The sequence below is a fragment of the Panthera pardus genome, unplaced genomic scaffold (genome assembly GCF_024362965.1).
Source record: "Panthera pardus isolate Hobbes unplaced genomic scaffold, ASM2436296v1 HiC_scaffold_25, whole genome shotgun sequence".
In the NCBI taxonomy this organism is placed as follows: Eukaryota; Metazoa; Chordata; class Mammalia; order Carnivora; family Felidae; genus Panthera; species Panthera pardus.
Genome location: NW_026526821.1, coordinates 63568863 through 63585747, shown reverse-complemented (window position 1 = coordinate 63585747; position 16885 = coordinate 63568863). Strand labels below are relative to the sequence as shown.

At 37.1% G+C, this 16885-nt stretch overlaps 1 protein-coding gene and 1 pseudogene across 4 annotated transcripts in view; one reads left to right on the top strand and one right to left on the bottom strand.

The window, feature by feature from the left end:
- The window catches only part of PREPL (prolyl endopeptidase like), a 58501-nt gene that overhangs the window by 20817 nt on the left and 20799 nt on the right, over nucleotides 1-16885 (top strand). For all 4 annotated transcript variants that reach the window (XM_019466838.2, XM_019466776.2, XM_019467060.2 and 1 more), the window contains 2 exons: nucleotides 14856-15072; nucleotides 15648-15833. In XM_019466838.2, coding sequence (XP_019322383.2) covers nucleotides 14856-15072; nucleotides 15648-15833 — 403 coding nt within the window. The remainder of the gene's footprint in view (nucleotides 1-14855; nucleotides 15073-15647; nucleotides 15834-16885) is intronic.
- LOC128773598 (U4 spliceosomal RNA) lies at nucleotides 3030-3111 on the bottom strand (annotated as a pseudogene).

Genomic DNA, 16885 nt, shown 5'->3' with positions numbered 1-16885 from the left:
TTAGGCTTTTTCCATAATTTGGCTATTGTTGAAAGTGCTGCTATAAACATTGGGGTACATGTGCCCCCATGCATTAGCACTACTGTATCCCTTGGGTAAATTCCTAGCAGTGCTATTGCTGAGACATAGGGTAGATCTATTTTTAATTTTTTGAGGAACCTCCACAGTTTTCCAGAGCAGCTGCACCAGCTTGCATTCCCACCAACCGTGCAAGAGGATTTCTGTTTCTCCACATCCTCCAGCATCTGTAGTTTCCTGGTTTGTTCATTTTAGCCACCTTGACCGGCATGAGGTGGTATCTCAGTGTGGTTTTGATTTGTATTTCCCTGATGAGGAGTGACGTTGAGCATCTTTTCATGTGTCTGTTGGCTATCTGGATGTCTTCTTTGAAAAAGTGTCTATTCATGTCTTCTGCCCATGTCTTCACTGGCTTATTTGTTTTTCAGGTGTGGAGTTTGGTGAGTTCTTCATAGGTTTTGGATACTAGCCCTTTATCCAATATGTCATTTGCAAATATCTTTTCCCATTCTGTCGGTTGCCTTTTAGTTTTGTTGATTATTTCCTTTGCAGTACAGAAGCTTTTTATCTTGATGAGGTCCCAGTAGTTCATTTCTCCTTTTAACTCCCTTGCCTTTAGAGATGTGTTGAGTAAGAAACTGCTGCAGCTGAGGTCAAAGAGGTTTTTTTCCTGCTTTCTCTTCTAGGGTTTTGATAGTTTTCTGTCTCATATTCAGGTCCTTTATCCATTTTGAGTTTATTTTTGTGTATGCTGTAAGAAAATGGTCTAGTTTCATTCTTCTGTCCAGTTTTCCCAGCATCATTTGTTAAAGAGACTGTCTTTTTTCCATTGGATACTCTTCCCTGCTTTGTCAAAGATTAGTTGGCCATACATCTGTGGATCCAATTCTGGGTTCTCTATTCTATTCCACTGGTCTATGTGTCTGTTTTAGTGCCAGTACCATACTGTCTTGATGATTACAGCTTTGTAGTAGAGGCTAAGGTCTGGGATTGGGATGCCTCCCACTATGGTTTTCTTCTTCAGTATTACTTTAGCTATTTGGGGTCTTTTGTGATACCATACAAATTTTAGAATTGTTCATTCTAACTTTGAGAAGAATGCTGGTGCAATTTTAATTAGGATTGCATTGAATGTGTAGATTGCTTTGGGTACTATTGACATTTTAACAATATTTATTCTTCCAGTCCATGAGCATGGAACGTTTTTCCATTTCTTTGTATCTCCTTTAGTTTTCTTCATAAGCTTTCTATAGTTTTCAGCATATAGATCTTTTACATCTTTGGTTAGCTTTATTCCTAGGTATCTTACACTTCTTGGTGCAGTTGTGAATGGTATCAGTTTCTTTATTTGTCTTTATGTTGCTTCATTATTGGTGTATAAAAATGCAGCCAATTTCTATACATTGATTTTGTACTCTGACTTTGCTGAATTCATGTATCAGTTCTAGCAGACTTCTGGTGGAGTCTGTCGGGTTTTCCATGTAGAGTATCATGTAGTCTGCGAAAAATGGAAGTTTGACTTCTTTGCCAATTTTGATGCTTTTAATTTCATTTTGTTGTCTGATTGCTGATGGTAGGACTTCCAACACCATGTTAAGCAACAGTGGTGAGAGTGGACGTCCCTGTCGTGTTCCTGATCTCAGGGGGAAAGCTCTCAGTTTTTCCCCATGGAGGATGATGTTAGCTGTGGGCTTTTCATAAATGGCTTTTGTGATGTTTAAGTATGTTCCTTCTATCCCAGCTTTCTTGAGGGTTTTTATTAAGAAAGGATGCTGTATTTTGTCAAATGCTTTTTCTGCATCTATTGACAGGATCCTATGGTTCTTTTATTAATGTGATGTATCACGTTGATTGATTTGCGAATATTGAACCACCCCTGCATCCCAGGAATGAATCCCACTTGATCATCGTGAAGAATTCTTTTTATATGCTGTTGAATTCGATTTGCTACTATCTTGTTGAGAATTTTTGCATCCATATTCATCAGGGATATTGGCCTGTAGTTCTCTTTTTTTTGCTGGGTCTCTGTCTGGTTTGGGAATCAAAGTAATGCTGGCTTCATAGAATGAGTCTGGAAGTTTTCCTTCTATTTCTGTTTTTTGGAACAGCTTGAGAAGGATAGGTATTATCTCTGCTTTAAATGTCTGGTAGAACTCCCCAGGGAAGCCATCTGGTCCAGGACTCTTATTTGTTGGGAGATTTTTGATAACTGATTCAATTTCTTCACTAGTTATGGGTCTGTTGAAATTTTCCATTTCCCCGTTTGAGTTTTGGTAGTGTGTGGGTGTTTAGGAATTTGTCCATTTCTTCCAGGTTGTCCAGTTTGTTGGCATACAATTTTTCATAGTATTCCCTGATAATTGCTTGTATTTCTGAGGGATTAGTTGTAATAAATCCATTTTCATTTGTGATTTTATCTATTTGGGTCCTCTCTCTTTTCTTTTTGAGAAGCATGGCTAGAGGTTTGTCAATTTTGTTTATTTTTTCAAAAAACCAACTCTTGGTTGCATTGATCTGTTTTTTTGGATTCTATATTATTTCTGCTCTGATCTTTATTATTTCTCATCTTCTGCTGGGTTTGGGGTGTCTTTGCTGTTCTGCTTCTAGTTCCTTTAGGTATGCTGTTAGATTTTATATTTGGGATTTTTCTTGTTTCTTGAGATAGGCCTGGATTACAATGTATTTTCCTCTTAGAACTGCCTTTGCTGCATCCCAAAGGGTTTGGATTGTTGTATTTTCATTTTCATTTGTTTCCATATATTTTTTAATTTCTTCTCTAATTGACTGGTTGACCCATTAATTCTTTAGTGGGATGTTCCTTAACCTCCATACTTTTGGAGGTTTTCCAGACTTTTCCTATGGTTGATTTCAAGTTTCATAGCATTGTGATCTGAAAGTGTGCATGGTATGATCTCAGTTCTTTTATATTTATTGAGGGCTATTTTGTGATGCAGTATGTGATCTGTCTTGGAGAATGTCCCATGTGCACTCAAGAAGAAAGTATATTCTGCTGCTTTGGGAAAAGTTTTCAATTAGCAATAATCGCACCTTGGATAAACCTCATTGACTATGATACTGCCACTGCGCAAAGCTTATTCTGCTGCTTTGGGATGTAGAGTTCTAAATATATCTGTCAAGTCCATCTGGTCCAATGTATCGTTCAGAGCCATTGTTTCTTTATTGATTCTGTGTCTAGAGCATCTGTCCATTGCTGTAAGTGGAGTATTAAAATCCTCTGCAATTACCACATTCTTATCAATAAGATTGCTTATGCTTGTGATTAATTGTTTTATATATTTGGGTGCTTCCGAATTCAGTGCATACACATTCGTAATTGTTAGCTCTTCCTGATGGAGAGACCCTGTAATTATTATATAATGCCCTTCTTCATCTCTTGTTACAGCCTTTAATTTAAAGTCTAGTTTGTCTGATAGAAGTATTCTATTTTCTTCTTTGTTATTTTTGTTTGTTTGTTTGATTTTTAGTTTAGTTAGAGAGCACGAGTGGGAGAAGGGGCCGAGAAAGGAAGAGGGGGAATCCCAAGCAGGCTCTGCACTATCAGTACAGGTCCCACATGAGGCTTGATCTCATGAACCGTGAGATCATGACCTGAACTGACATCAAGAGATGTTTAACCGACAGAGCCACCCAAGTGCCCTGTGATTTTATATGCCATTTGTTAAGGCTATCTTTTGGGGAGATCACAGTTTAAGGTAGTAATTTATTATATCAATAACTTGTAATTACAAACTGTTTGCCATCTTGTGAATAAAGCTCAAAATTAACACAATGAGCTATACCCTGGAATGAGATACTCACTTGCCATATATCGTTATCATCCTAATTTCTAAGATTAAGTAGAAACTTATTTGGCTTGTAGCATGCTTTTCTGCCCCATAAGGAACTAACCAATTATGGTTAAGCCTAATTTGACATTCAGAACCCTGATCTACAATACAAACTAGTTTGTAGATTCTTGACACTTTATAATGCCCAAATCCAGAGGGGAAGACCAAAAGGGAAAAGCAGAATACCTGAAGAGAAATGGAGTAAAGGTCTTCAAAGAACTTCTAAAACACAGAGCTGCTTTTTGACTATGTTTGCTCTGATCCTCAGGTTTCAGTTTTCTGTTCTCATAAGTAAAGTTCACCAAAGCATGTATTTACCTGCCCCTCTTGGCCCAGTTTTGGAGACCTGATTTTTTTTTTCCTTAATTTTTTTTTTAATTTTTTTTTTTAATGTTTATTTATTTTTGAGACAGAGAGAGACAGAGCATGAACGGGGGAGGGGCAGAGAGAGAGGGAGACACAGAATCGGAAGGAGGCTCCAGGCTCTGAGCCATCAGCCCAGAACCCGACGCGGGGCTCAAACTCATGGACCACGAGATCGTGACCTGAGCTGAAGTCGGACGCTTAACCGACTGAGCCACCCAGGCGCCCCTTTCCTTAATTTTTTTAAATGTCTATTTATTTTTGAAAGGGAGACAGAAACAGAGCATGAGCGAGGAGGGGCAGAGAGAGAGGGTGACACAGAATCTAAAGCAGGCTCCAGGCTCTGAGCTGTCAGCACAGAGCCTGATGCAGGGCTCCCAACTCACAAACTGTGAGAATATGACCTGAGCCAAAGTCGGATGCCCAACCAAGCCACCCAGGTGCCCCATGGGTACCTAAATTTTAAAGATGTGCTATTATAAATGTGCCTAAAAAGAACCCTTACCAACTAGGTTCTTCATCTGCTTTGTTTGCAGTGCTTTGGTAAATTTGGTTGTTCAAAGGTAGTTTTCTATTTCGATGGTAGAGAGCCTCTGAAAGTCATGTTCAAGGAAAATGCCTCTCTGCTATTCTTAAAGATCGATACGTTTTGAATATTTATTCTTCCATTTTTTTTTTTTTAATGTTTATTTATTTTTGAGAGAGAGCACGCAAGGACAGGAGGGGCAGAAAGGGAGGGAAACACAGAATCCGAAACAGGCTCCAGGCTCTGAGCTGTCAGCACAGAGCCCAATGCAGGGCTCGAACTCACAAACCGTAGGATCGTGACCTGAGCCAAAGTCAGATGCTTAACCAACTGAGACACCCAGACATCCCTAATTCTTCCATTTTCAAATACTTCCAGAACCATTTAATTCACAAATTCTGGGAAGAACAGAATTATATAGATTCTAAAGGAAAAGATCTGAACCAAATTAAGAGACCTGCTTTTCAAGTCACTGAAAAACAGCACCTCCCTCACAACCACCAAAAACACAACTGGTACAGATGCTATTCACTTATACAACGCACAGTGTGGTTCTGTCACTAGCAGCCAGAACAGGGCTAAATTAGAAAAGCCTGGGAGGTTACTGAAACAGGCCTTGTCATTGAAGACCAGGGGTTCAAACCCCAAAGAAACCAGGGAGGCCGTCTCGGGGTAACTTGATTATATTAAGCTGCACCAAACACTTGACATCTTAGAAATTTCAAGTAAAGGGAATTTTAGAGGTATACCTTTAACTTCATTTAGAATTAGCCTTTTGAAAATAAAGACAGTTAATGATTTACCTGAAATCATACAGTTCATTAAAAAAAAACAAAAAACCAGACACCTGCATCTTCTAGCACTTGACACTGCTCTCCTTCACAATAGAACCTAAATTCTTGTGGGAGAAATGGAATTAGCCTGGAATGGCCCCTTTTCCTCTATGTGGCAGATGGTTCTAGTTTTATTTTTTTCCACAGATTGTTTGATCTTGGATAAGCCATTTCTTGTTCAGTTTCAGTATCCTTGGTAATACTTAGGTAATGCTTTAGGATTTGGATAATGACATTGACATATTGATTCCAAAAGTCTTTCTGGGTTTAGTTTGTGTTTCTGTGTTTCTTTCATACTTTGGAGTATACCTATCTTTATATATATTTACGCAAATTAAAAATCAATGCAGATCATTTCAAACCCCTCACTTACATATCCAGTAATACTGCAGAATGAGAAGTTGGAGTTTGCTACCCATGCAAAGGTAATGGTTGCAACGATTGTAATTAATAATAAGAAAAAAAAGACACGTTTGATTATTAAAACTGAAATTGATTTTGTGCATTACACCATGGTTCCTACATGTAAACTCTGTAAAGACAACCTCAGGTTGCTAGATAATGAACAAAGACCAAATCATTTCCACCTTTGCATCTTTACTGATGAGTAGGGTACCAGGCCTGTATCATTGCCATTCATCTATGCCTATTAGTTAAATGGTACACTTAGGTCAGTTTCTGTCTTTCAGGCTAAAACCCTAAACCAGTGATGGCTGTGAGTACCTTTTAACCATTGAATTCTTAGCAGGATATAGCAGAATTTAAAGTATGTGTTGCTTTGTGGTACATATAGCATAACATATAGACTTGTCAAATCACTTTGTTGTATACCTGAAACTGACGTAGCATTGTGTGTCACCTGTGCTCAGAAAAAAAGAATATATTGCTGCTGAATTATAAATTAAAACTAATGTAAAAATATATTACTCTGCTGGGTGAAAAAAGTGAATATATAGTATGATGTCAACTTATTTTTCAAAGTAAGCATGATTATTTTCCTAATCAGAGGTAAAGGATATATTAAGTTTAAAAGATATGTATCAATTGGGGGCCCCTGTGTGGCTCAGTCAGTTGAGCATCTGACTCTTGATTTCAGGTCAGGTCATGATCCCACAGTCATGGGATCAAGCCACATATCAGGCACTGCACTGAGCGTGGAGCCTGCTTGAGACTCTCTTTCTCCCTCTGCCCCTCTCCCACATTTGCACACTCTCTTTCTAAAATAACAATTAAAAATTTTTGTAATAAATATCAATTGAATGGGAAAACAGATTGCCCTTAGTTCTTTACATCCCTTGTCTTCTCTCTCTTTCTGAATTGAAAGTTATTTGGTATCATTCTAGAGTTTTTTTGTCAATGCACACATGCATTTTTTTTTTAAGATTTACTTTTTTCAGCTTTACTAAAATATAATTGACATATATATATATAACATGTTAAGTTTAAGATGTATGTGGTGATTTGGTACATATACCTGTTACAAAATGAATAACAAAAGAAGTTTAGTTAATATCTCAATGACCTCACAAATTACCACTTTTTTGTGTGTATGGTGGTAACATTTAAAATATACTGTCGAGGCAATTTTCAAGTATGTTAATACTGTATTGTTAACTATAGTCATCATGCTGGGCACCCGATCCTCAAAGCTTGTTCATCTTACATAACTGAAAGTATGTACCCTTTTTCCATTATGTCCCCATTTCACCCAGCTCTCATCCCCTGACAACCACCATTCTACTACTCTGTTTCTGTAAGTTTGGCTTTTATAGATTCCACATGTAAATGATATCATACAGTATTAGTCTTTTTCCGTCTGACTTATTAGCAGAATGCCCTCAAGTTGCATCCTCGTTTTTACAAATGGCAGGATTTCCCTTTTTTTGTGGCTGAACAATACTCCAGTGTGTGTGTGTATTCTTTATTTATTCATCAGTGGACATGTATGTTGTTTCTGTATCTTGGCTGTTGTTCATACTACAATGAACTTGGGAGTGCAGATGTCCCTTTGTGATCCAGATCCCACTTCCTATAGATATGTGCTCAGAAGTAGAATCGTTGAATCATATGGTAGTTCATTTTTTAATTTTTTGAGGACCCTACATTTTTTTGTCCATAATAGCTATTATTAGTTTACATTCCCACCAACAGTACACAAGGGTTTCCTTTTCTCTATATCCTAACATTTGTTACCACTTGTCTTTTTGATAATAGCCATTCTAACAGATGTGAAGTGATACCATGGTTTTTATTTGCCTTTGCCTTAGGATTAGTGACATTGAGCATCTTTTTATGTATCTGTTGACCATTTGTATGTCTTAGGAAAAATGTCTGTTCAGGTCTTCTGTCCATTTTTAAATCGGATTTTTTGTTTGTTTGTTTGTTTTGCTTTTGAGTTGTAGGAGTTCCTTATATATTTTGGCTGTTAACCCATCATCAGATAAATGGTTTGGGAATACTTTATCCCACTCCATTGACTGCCTTTTCATTTTGTTGATTGTTTCTTTTGCTATGTAGAAGCTTTTTAGGTTGATATAGTCCCACCTATTTATCTATTTATACTTCTGGTGTCATAAAAAATAATTGCCAAGACCTATGTCAGGGAGCTTTTTCCTTATGTTTTCTTCTAGGAATTTTATGGTTTCAGGTCTTATGTTTAGGTCTTTTAGTCCATTTCAGGTTAATTTTTGTGAGTAGAGTAATACTGGAGTCCAATTTCATTAGCATAGCAATTTCAATAGCATGTGATTATCCAATTTTCCCAGCACAATTTATTGAAGAGATTTTCCTTTCCCTTTTGAGTATTCTTGGTTCCCTTATCAAATATCAGTTGGGCATATACTCAGTGGTCTGTTTCTGTGCTCTCGGTTCTGTTTCTGTGATCTGCATGTCAGATTTTTTTTTTTTTTTTTATGTTTATTTTTGAGAGAGAGACAGAGCACGAGCAGGGGAGGGCAGAGAGAGAAGCAGGGAGACACAGAATCTGAAGCAGGCTTCAGGCTCTGAGCTGTCAGCACAGAGCCTGATGCGGGGCTGGAACTCACCTCGAGATCATTACCTGAGCCGAAGTCTGACGCTTAACCAACTAAGTCACCCCCATGCATGTCTATATTTATGCCAGTACCATACTGTTCTGATTATTATAGCTTTGTAATAGTTTGAGATCAAAAAGTGATGCATTTTGCTTTGTTCTTCTTTTTCAGGCTACTCTAGATATTTTGTGGCTCTATACAAATTTTGGAATTGTTTTTCTGTTAAAAAAATGACATTAGAATTTTGATAAGGATTGCATTCATTGTATAGATGGCTTTGAGTAGTGTGGACATCTTAATGATAGTCATTCTTCCAAATCATGAATATGGCGTATCTTTCCATTTATTGTGTTGTCTTTATTTTCTTTCATCAAAGTCTTAAGTTTTCAATGTACACATCTTTTTCCCTCCTTGATTAAATATATTCCTAAGTACTGTGTTTAGTTTTGATGCTGTTTTAAATGGGATTGTTTTGTGTGTTTTTCAGATATTTCATTGTTAGTGTATCAAAACAACTGATTTCCTTATCTTGATTTTACATCTTGCAACTTTACTGAATTCATTGATTAATTCTAACAGTGTTTTGGTGGAATATTTAATGTTTCCTATATATAAAATCAAGACTGACAGTACTATGTTGATTAGGAGTAGTAAGAGTGGTCATTCACTGATCTTAGACGAAAACCTTCCAGCTTTTCACCACTCAATGTGATGTTAGCTGTGGACTTGTCATATATGGCCTTTATAATGTTGAGTAACATTCATTTCATATCCAATTGTTGAGAGTCTGTATCATGAATGGATGTTGAACTCTGTCAGATGCTTTTTATAAAGATCATCATGTGATTTTTAGCTTTCATTCTATTAATGTATCACATTTATTGATTTGCATATGTTGAACCATTTTTATATCTCAGATTAATCCTACTTGATAATGATGAATAATCTTTTTAATGTGCCTGCTGAATTAAGTTTGCTAGCATTTTGTTGAGTATTTTTGTATCATATTCACTGTGGATATTGGATAGTTTTCTTGTAGTGTCCTTACCTGGCTTTTGTATTGGGTACTACCAGCCTAATAAAATGAGTTTAGAAGTGTTCCCTTCTCTTCAGTTTTTTGGGAAGAATTTGAAAGGATTGGTGCAAATTCTTCAAATATTTGGTAGATTTTACCAGTGAGTCCATCTCGTCCTGGGCTTTTTTCTTTGCTGAGAAATTGTTGATTACTGATTGGTAATCAACTCTACCTTACTCTATTGGTCTGTTCAGATTTTCTATTTCTTCATGATTCAGTCTTCGTAGGTTGTATGTTTCTAGGAATTTACTCATTTCTCCTAGATTATTTAATTTGCTGGCATATAATTTTCATAGTAACTTTATACTTTTTTGTGTGTCTACAGTATCAGATGTAATGCGTCCTTTTTCCTTCCTGATTTTGAATCCTCTTTTTTTTTTCTTAATTTCACTAAAAGTTTGTCAGTTTTATCTTTTCAAAAAGCAGCTCTTAGTTTTGTTGATCTTTTCTATTGTTTTTCTGGTCTGCTTAATTTATTTTTCTCTGATCTTTATTATTTCCTTCCTTCTTCTAACATTAGGCTTATTTTTTCTTTTTCTAATCTTTTGAGGTGTCATGTACGTTATTTGAGATAGTTCTTTTTTTCCTCTTTTTTTAAGTTTATTATTTGAGAGAGAGTGCGTGGGTGCACATGTTAGTGGGGGAAAGGCAGAAAGAAAAGGAGGTAAAGAATCCCAAGCACACACTGTCAGCACAGAGTCCAACTCAGGGCTCAAACTCAAACTGTGAGATCATGACCTGAGCCAAAATCAAGAGTCAGATGCTTAACTGAGCCACCCAGGAGCCCCTTTTTATTTTTTTATGTAGGCTATGCACCCATCGTGGGGCTTGAACTCATGACCCTGAGATTAAGAGTTGCATGCTCTACCAACTAAGCCAGCCAGGCACCCCTATTTGAGATACTTTTAATGTAAACACGTATCCCATAAACTTCCCTCATAGAAGTACTTTTATGTATCCCTTAAGTTTTAGTATGTTCTATTTCTACTTTGATTTTTTCAAGATATTTTTGATTTTGATTTTTTTGACCCATTGCTTATTTAGCGGTATATTATTTCCATATATTTGTGAATTTTCCAGTTTTCTTCTTAATAGTTACTATTTTGATTGGAAAAAATACTTGGTATGATTTCAGTCTTCTCAAATTTTCTAATATTTGTCTTATGACTTAGCCTATGATCTACCTACACAAGAATGTTCTTTGTGCACTTGAGAAGAATGTATTCAGCTGCTGTTGAATGGAATGGTCTACATATGTCTGTTTCATCCATTTTGTCTAAAGTATACATAGAGTCCACACCCAATTTTTTTTATTGATTTTCTGCCTGAATAATCTCTCCATTGCTGAAAGTGAGGTATTAACATCCCCTACTATTATTGTGGTGGTGTTATCTGTTTTTTCCTTCAAATCTGTTGGTATTTGCTTAATATATTTAGGTGCTCTGATGTTGAGTGCGTACAGGCATACCTTGTTTTATTGCACTTCGCAGACTGCATTTTTTTAACATATTGAAGCAGGTCTATTGGCACCATTTTTCAACAGCACTTGCTCACTTCATGTCTTTGTTACATTTTGGTAATTATCACACCATTTCCAACTTTTTCATTGTTATTTGTTTATGGTGATCTGTGATCAGTGATTACAACTCCCTGAAAGTTAAGATAATGGTTAGCATTTTTTAGCAATAAAGTATTTTTTATTAAGGTATGTACATTGTGTTTTTAGACATAATGCTGTAACACACTTAACAGTTTACAATATAGTGTAAACATAACTTTTATCTGCACTGGAAAACCAAAAAATTCATTTGACTCACTTTTATCAGTGGTTCTGGAACCTACCCATATCTCCAAGGTATGTCTGTATATAGTTACAACTGTTATATCCTCTTAATTAACTGACCCATTTATCATTATATAATGGCTGCCTTTATCTGTTACAACTTTTGAGTTAAAGTGTATTTTCTTTGATATTAGTATAGCTACTCCTGTGCTCGATTGGTTTCCACTTACATGAAATTTCTTTTTACATCCCCTCATCTTGAGCCTGTATGTGTCCTTGAAGCTGAAGTGAATCTCATAGGCAGTATATAGTTGGGTCTTCCTTTCTATCCATTCAGCCACTCTGTGCCATTTCATTGGAGAGTTTAATCCATTTACATTTAGAGTAATTATTCATAGGTGAGTACTTATTAATGCCATCTTATTGATGTTTTCTGGTTATTTTGTAGCTCCCGTGTTCCTTCCTCTCTCACTATCTTCCTTTGTGAATTTATGATTTTCCATAGTGTTCTGGTTTGAGTCCCTTCTCTTTTCTTTTGTATATCTGTTGTACATTTTTGCTCTGTGGTTACCATGACTTGTCTTCTCTTTCTAAGAAACCTGTTTCTGTAGAACCAGTTGTATTCTGACTTTCCTGTAACCAAATATCTGCCAAGTAGTTGACCAAGTAATTTATCTTTTGATTACCTGTGTCATCATCAAACAAAAATAAATAGATAAAAGTAAAATATTGAAAATAGCAAAGGTAGCATTGAAAATAGCAAACTAGAGTAAGGAATTTGTCCTAAAACCATGTATTAAAACACATTAAGCTACAGTAGTTAATACAACCCGATAGACAAATAATGGAGATCAGAAGAGATAACTCAAAAATTTATATATATAAAAAATTATGTAAAAGGCATCACAGACCAATGAAAAACAGGTATAATTTTTTAATACTGTAGAAAAATAATTTTCATCACTTTATACATCAGCATACATTCCTAAAAGATTTAAAGAATCAATTGATAAAAATAAAACTATCCAGAAAACCTAGATGCCAGTAGTAAGTACTTCATTCGACTTGGTTGAAATATTTCCAAAACAGGGGCACCTGGGTGGCTCAGTTGGTTAAGCTTCCAACTTCAGTTCAGGTCACGATCTCATGGTTGCGGGTTCAAGCCCTACATCTGGCTTTGTGCTGACATCTCAGAGCCTGGAGCCTGCTTCAAATTCTGTGTCTCCCTCTCTCTCTGCCCCTCCCCTGCTTGTGCTCTGTCTCTCCCTCTCAAAAATAAACATTAAAAAAAAAAAGATACTGCTTATCATTAAATTCATATTTCCATTCCTAAGGAATGGGTAAGTATTTATCATAGGGAAATAATTGTAAAGGTGAGGAAGGGGGAACTGTCTTCATGAATACGTTCCCTATTCTTTATTACAATGAAACATTAAAATCTTAAGTTTTAAGAATTATAATAATTCAACCTAATAGAATATTAGGTAGCCATTAAAAATAATGATCACGGGGCACCTGGGTGGTTCATTCAGTTAAGTGTTCAATTCTTAATTTTGGTTTTTTCAACTCTTGATTTCAACTCTTGATTTCTAGTCTTCATGGTTTGTGAGATCGAGCTCCACGTCAGGCTCTGTGCTGACAGCATGGAGTCTGGGATTCTCTCCTTCTGTCTGCCCCTCCCCTACTCGTGTGCACATACTCTCTCTCAAAATGAAGAAACATTTTTTAAAATGACCATAAAAGATTGTAATTAATGTGGGGGGAATACTAATATTATGTGAAGTCACAAATGCAGAATCCAAAATTGCATCTGTGTTTTATAGAAGTCCTGGAGCTGGAAAGTACAACATAGGAAATATAGTCAATAATATTGTAATAATGTTGTATGGTGACAGATGATGACTGCATTGCTGTGATGAACATTAAGTAATGGGTAGAGTTCTCTGATCACTATATTGTGTATCTGAACTAGTATAACATTATATATCAACTGTACTTCAGTAATTTAAAGTTTTTAAAATTTTTTTTAATGTTTATTTTTGAGAGAGCATGTGTGCACACTTGAGCGGGGAAGGTGCATGGAGAAAGGGAGGCAGGATCAGAAGTGGGCTCTGCAGATAGTGGAGAGCCTGATGTGGGGCCCAAACTCACAAACCATGAGATTATGACCTGAGCCAAAGTCAGACGTTTTTTAATTTAAAAATGAAACACAAGGGTGTCTGCATGGCTCAGTCAATTAAGCATCCAACTCTTGATTTCAGCTCAGTCTCATGGTTTGTGAGACTGAGCCCCCTGTTAGGCTCTGCACTGATAGCTCAGAGCCTGCTTAGAATTCTCACCCTTCTCTTTCTCTCTGCCTCTCCTCCACTGGTGTGCACATTCTCTCAAAATAAATAAACATTTAAAAAAATAGTAAAACAAACAAAAACACATATTGAGGTGCCTGGGTGGTTCAGTTGGTTAAGCATCTGACTGTTGGTTTCTGCTCAGGTCATGATCTCACGGTCATGAGATCGAGCCCCACATTGGGCTCCATGTGAAGCCTGCTTGGGATTCTGTCTCTCCCCCTCTCTGCCCCTCCACCAGTCGTGCACATGCTCTCTCTCTTTCTCACAAAATAAATATTTAAATAAACTTTAAAAAATGAAACACATGCATGAAATACAAGTAAAGGAGAAGGAAAAATAGAAAAAATAAACAGTTAACATTAATTTTTAAAATGTGTTTAGATTGCAAGCATTTTTCTTCCTGTTTGTGTTTCTGTTATTTCTATTTTGTTTTGTTATAAAACTGGGGGAAGGGGAGCATACAGAGGAAGAACAAAGTAAATTCTGTGTCCCTCTTCTTTCCTACAATTACATATCTCCTGTAGGAAATTTATTTCCTCTTCCCACTAAAAAGCCTATAATCTATTAACGTGATTAAGTGAGAGAGGATACCTTTTGTGTACCTGAAAATGCATTTAGAAAAAGATGGATTGATGGATGCACAAATAATGTAATAAAGGAAATATAAGCAAATCAGTGGTAATAATTGAATTTCAGTGGTGGGTGTATGGGTATTCACCTGACATGTTCAACTTCTGTAGTTTTGAAAATGTTCATAATAAAATGTTAGAGAAGAAATTCCTTTGAATACTTCCATGGGGGAAATGAGAAAAATAATAGTTTATTTTTTTTATTTTACAAGCAGTGTTCACTAAGGAGTTATTTTCTGTCTGCATTATAAATCAACATATGTATAGCAGGCAGTGAAATACTGTCATTAACAAAGTAACATGCCACTGAAATTTACTGGATTTCTCTCTCTCTCTCTCTCTCTCTCTCTCTCTCTCTCTCTCTCGGTCTCTTTCTGCGTGTGTGTGTGTGTGTACGCAGCTATTTTGTTTTCCTTTATCTTACAAAAGACAGTCGTTTCCTCACCATAAACATTATGAACAAGACTACTTCTGAAGTGTGGTTGATAGATGGCCTAAGCCCTTGGGACCCACCAGTACTTATCCAGAAGCGAATACATGGCGTCCTTTACTATGTTGAACACAGAGATGACGAATTATACATTCTCACTAATGTTGGCGAGCCTACAGAATTCAAGGTAATCCTGGATTCTCCTTGTCCCTATGTGGTCTGTTCAAAAGTACCACACTTCCATCAACAACATTCTTTACGCTAAGAGTTAACTGTTTTCGTAGACTTTTGGTAAACTGTAGAAATTGATGCTACCTTTCCATGCATAACCAATTCCGTTTCTCTTCCCTTAGATATAATGTCTCTACACTTTGTAATTATGCCTAAAAAGATTAGCAAATGAAACCTACTTTATCCTGATTATATCATTTATGAAAGCCAAACTGAATGATTTAAAAGAACAGACTTTTATAAATTCATGACCTTATAACTTACAATTTGGTATTGATCTCAGCTAGGCAGTTCTGCTGGTGCCAGCCAGGCTCCTTAGTGCATCCACAGTTAGCTCGCTAGCAAATGCCTTCACTCAAACATCCATTGGTTTGTTGTGAGGTAAGCAGTAGGCCGTGCTATCTCACCACACAGCAGGCTCCTTCACACGGTGATGGTCACACTGCAGCCCTGATGTGTTCTTTGGCTCTTCTGGATGCCGTGGTTATCACATTTTGTTACCTGGATCTCTTCTGACATTGTTCCACACAGCTCATGAGAACAGCAGCTGATACCCCTGCCATTATGAACTGGGATTTATTTTTCACAATGAAGAGAAATACCAAAGTTGTAGACTTGGACATGTTTAAGGACCACTGCGTTCTATTCCTGAAGCACAGCAATCTACTTTACGTTAATGTGATTGGTCTGGCTGATGACTCGGTTCGGTCTCTGAAGGTAAGTTTAATTCTACATCCAGTTCAGTGTAACAGAACATCACATTTTGAGTGATAGCAACATACTGTTTCTTGAGTGGAATTTAATTTCAATGAAACTTGGCATACTGGATCTTTTCATACTGGATCTTAGGGGGTTTATTTTAAAATTACTTGGAGGACCTCACTTTTAGTAAAGTTTTACTTAAAACATGAACTTCAGAAGTAGAGTTCAGTGTCACGTTCCTCTTTCCACCTATCGCTATATATCATCCATCTCTACAACTTGACGTATACTAATCACTCAGGCCAACTTGCCGGCTAGAGCCTGACCCACTGCTGCTGCTCCCATCCCACACCCCCCCGTGGGGATAGGAGGCATGCCCACCATATTTCTGCCTTTGCAGAAATACCCTCTTCTTTTTGTTCGTTTTCTTACCTGTGGGGGTTGCGGAAGGGACCAAGAAACCTTTGGTCTCTTTCAGTAAGGGGTGGCATTGGTCTCCACTGCAGCACAGCTGTGAATGGTGGCACATCTGCCTGGCAGGCTGACTTGCTGATATTGCCTGTGGCTGCCAGAAAAGATAATCTGCCTCCACAAGTGAACTTCTTAAAATTGGTGAATGCCAGCCTTACAACCCCATTTTAAAGCAGCATTGACATGTAGGTTAGGGGCGCCTGGGTGGCTCAGTCAGTTGAGCATCCGACTTCGGCTCAGGTCATGATCTCATGGTCTGTGAGTTGGAGGCCCACATCGGGCTCTGTGCTGACAGCTCAGAGCCTGGAGCCTGCTTCGGATTCTGTGTCTCCCTCTCTCTCTCTGCCCCTCCCTGGCTCATACTCTGTCTCTCTCTGTCAAAGATAAATAAACATTAAAAAAAATTTTTTTTAAAACATGTAGGTTAGAAAACAGGTGCTGAAGGGAACGGGAAAGGCCTCCATTTTACTTGATATGGAAAGAGTTGTTAAAACAGTTGACCACTTATACCTAGTTTGAGGACCTAGCCAAAATGGAGAGAGAAATGCCATTTGAGCATCTTGTTTGGTTAAATTTTATCCCAAATAATTGAAATC